The 3,145-nt window shown below is 31.1% G+C and overlaps 1 protein-coding gene across 1 annotated transcript; it reads right to left on the bottom strand.

The window, feature by feature from the left end:
* Positions 1 to 327: 327 nt before the first annotated feature.
* On the bottom strand, positions 328 to 2,592 carry LOC112750096 (metalloendoproteinase 2-MMP). Its single transcript, XM_025798643.2, has 2 exons — positions 2,023 to 2,592; positions 328 to 828 (listed from the first exon to the last, which is right to left on the bottom strand). Exons 1-2 carry the CDS (start codon positions 2,453 to 2,455, stop codon positions 416 to 418), a joined length of 846 nt encoding a protein of 281 aa, XP_025654428.1. The 5' UTR covers positions 2,456 to 2,592; the 3' UTR covers positions 328 to 415.
* Positions 2,593 to 3,145: the final 553 nt, after the last annotated feature.

Genomic DNA, 3,145 nt, shown 5'->3' with positions numbered 1-3,145 from the left:
AGAATATTTTTATTTTTTATTAAGACACGGTTTGGACACAGCAGACACACGTGTCGAACGAGTGTCATGTCCAAAATTTGTCCGACACGCGGACACAACAACTCAGTAAAATGTCCGTGCTTCGTAGAAAATCAGGAATGATTTTAGTAGTTTATTCTAGAAATAATTCAAAATGATTACCGTGAGAAAAATTATTCTTTTATTCTATTTATTTTGTTGTTTATTAAAAAAACTTTACGCATCAGATATTGTTAAATTTTAAAATGTAAAAAATATTAATAAAACCATTTTTTGAATCAATTAACTAATAAAAATGTGGCAAGACGGTAAAGAGGTAATGACTTTCCGATAAATAAAAAGCTAAAACTTAAAAAAACATTCACACAATCAGAGTCACACGTAGCGGTTAAGAGAGCTAGTACAAGAGGAACAAGCATGGAAATCCAAGTAGGAATGTGGTAATCAATCCCCAATGACTGGACCCAACTCCATTTCCATTTCCATTAGCGGAAGAAAGTTGCTTGATCTGCTGTATATCATCGTTTGAGAGCTGCACCTTCCTCCGGTTTCCAGGCAAAATATACGGATACATAACCGATTCACTGTCACCGGAGTGTGAAAGCCCAATAAGATGCCCTATCTGGTGCATGGCCACAGCACCCAAGTCAATTCCACCAGTTCCCAATGACCCCACATTTGGAAGGGCCCAGTTCTTGTTATTAGCATCCAAAAGCATGTACCCAACATCATTGTTAGACACACTAAGTTCTATAAGGCTTACCCCTACCACCATCTTGTCGTTGAAGTTTTGGAGTCCAACCATGATATCTGCATCGACGTAACTGATACACAAACAATTAAGAAATACATACAATATAAAATACTTATAATCAAAACTACTAATATATTAGTTTGAGAAAATTCTCCTCTTCTCTTCTGAAAATTTCTGAAATAATATTTTTTTTTATTTATAAAATATACATTTTTTTCTGTTATAACTTTTATATATATTTTTTCTTATAACTTAAAAAAAATTTCTATAACCCATTTTAAAATTTATGTTAACTTACGTGTAAGAAAAATAAATTACTTTTTATAAAAGTATCTTTTTAACAAAAAATTTATTTTTAGTGATTAAATTTTATTTATCAAAATATATTTTAACAAATTATTTTTTAGTGATTAAATTTTTCTTTACTAAAATATCTTTTAAAAATTTTTTAATGATTAGATTATTTTTCTACTAAAATACCGTTCAATAATTTTTTAGTTATTAAAATTTAATCACAAAATTTAATCAAAGAAAAAATAAAATTTTTATTAAAGAATACTTTTATACAAAATAATTTATTTCTTTAAACAAAAATAAGGTTGATATTAGTTAATAAAAAATTTAAAATAAAATAAAAAATATTTTAAAAACATAAAAAAAATTATATATTTTATAAATAAAAAAAATATCATTTTAGTATCCCAACAGTGAAATTTTCTCTAGTTAGTTATAGGTAAAGAAAATGTTGTATAATTAGTTTTGGCATGTTTTTATTTGAGTTTAATCAAGGTTTTATTTTATTTAAAACACCTTTGGTACCTTGTCTCTTTGAATGTTAGGCTTAGGTCCTCCGTTATAGCGTATGACCACTACTGCTTGAATGAGTCTCTAAACACGGTGACGATGTCATCTGGGAACTGAGAGTGTGTGATTCAAGTATTACATTGTTATAAAGATTCCATTTCTATGAAAATTAAAGATATCCAAGAAAAAGGTAGGAATTGAAATGATGGTATTTTAATTCCCTGAAATCAAACTTACTTAACAATAGTTTTTCAAACTTTGAACCAAACATAGAAATATCATATTCCCATCTTAAAATTCCTATGAATTATTTATAATTTCTCCAACCACACACACTCTGAGAGTAAAAACCGTAGGTGAGATGATTGTGGCGGTTAGAGTACCAGTTTTTTTCTATAGGCCACGACACACGGTTGGTAGGGGAGAGAGAGAGTAGAAGAGGTTACCGTCCGGGACACCGCAGCGGAACCGCGAAATCAGATCTAGAGTCTCTTGGTTGAGGTTTCCGGTGGTGTCGTGGAGACGGAAGAATTTTTGATATTGTTTGATGGCGGAAACGGTGTTCTGATCCATTTCATCTGTGAAACTACTGCCGTATGAATCTTGTAAGTAACCGTAGTAGTTGAGATACTGTTTTACATAATGGAGGCCTGGGATATTACTCTTCGGCGAAGCACATGGCTGTGTTATATAGCCCCAAATTGTTGTCAAAATGTTGGGTCCAGTATCGCGTGCCACATCTGGAAAAATTTGCTTGAGTTGCTTGACAAATTCCACGACGTCGCCGCCGAACATTTCAGCGCCAGATAGCTGCATTAGTGAAAGAGATGGGTCAAGAAGGAGAAAGAAGAATAACAATGTCAGAAGATGTCTCTTCATATTGACTCTATTTTATATTTTTGTGGTTTGAAACTGAGAATCGAGGAGTTTTGAGCACCTTATATAAAGAGAAAATAAAAAGAGGGACGGTGGAAAGACTGAGGTTGAGATGAGACTGAGAGTGAGAGTGGGGTTAATTTTTTTGTATACTAAAAAAATTTTGGTGTAATATTCAATTATTAGATGAGTCCTGATAGGGAGGTAATAGAATATTTGTACAATGTGTACAATTAGCTTTTTATTTGGCCCAATATAAACTAAGGATCGAACTCTGATACTATGTCATGAAACTACTTATCCCACCCATACTTCCTCTTATTAGATTTTATGGTATTTTTTTAAAAAAATTACTTATCATAAAAGTTTAAGCTGATTTTGGAGTTCACCAAGAATCGAACTCTTGATCTTTTGAATCTAGAGCTCTGATATCGCTGATGGGAAAAGATAACACTAATGGTTATATCTCTAATCCCTAAATCTCCATTGTACACATTGTACAAATATTTCATTGACTCCCTATATTTTTCCTTTTTAAAATTGTAGGAATAGGATAATACGCGCTTTTTTTATCTTGACAATACACTCTCTTTGTATTATAAATTTTACAATACAAAAAAAAAACGTATTATCAATACAGAAAAAGCGTATTGTCATACTTTCACAATTTTAAAAAATATTATAAAATTCAAT

The sequence above is a fragment of the Arachis hypogaea genome, chromosome 15 (assembly GCF_003086295.3).
Source record: "Arachis hypogaea cultivar Tifrunner chromosome 15, arahy.Tifrunner.gnm2.J5K5, whole genome shotgun sequence".
Lineage (NCBI taxonomy): Eukaryota > Viridiplantae > Streptophyta > Magnoliopsida > Fabales > Fabaceae > Arachis > Arachis hypogaea.
The sequence above is the reverse complement of the archived record's forward strand: the minus strand, read 5'-3'. Positions and strand labels throughout refer to the sequence as shown.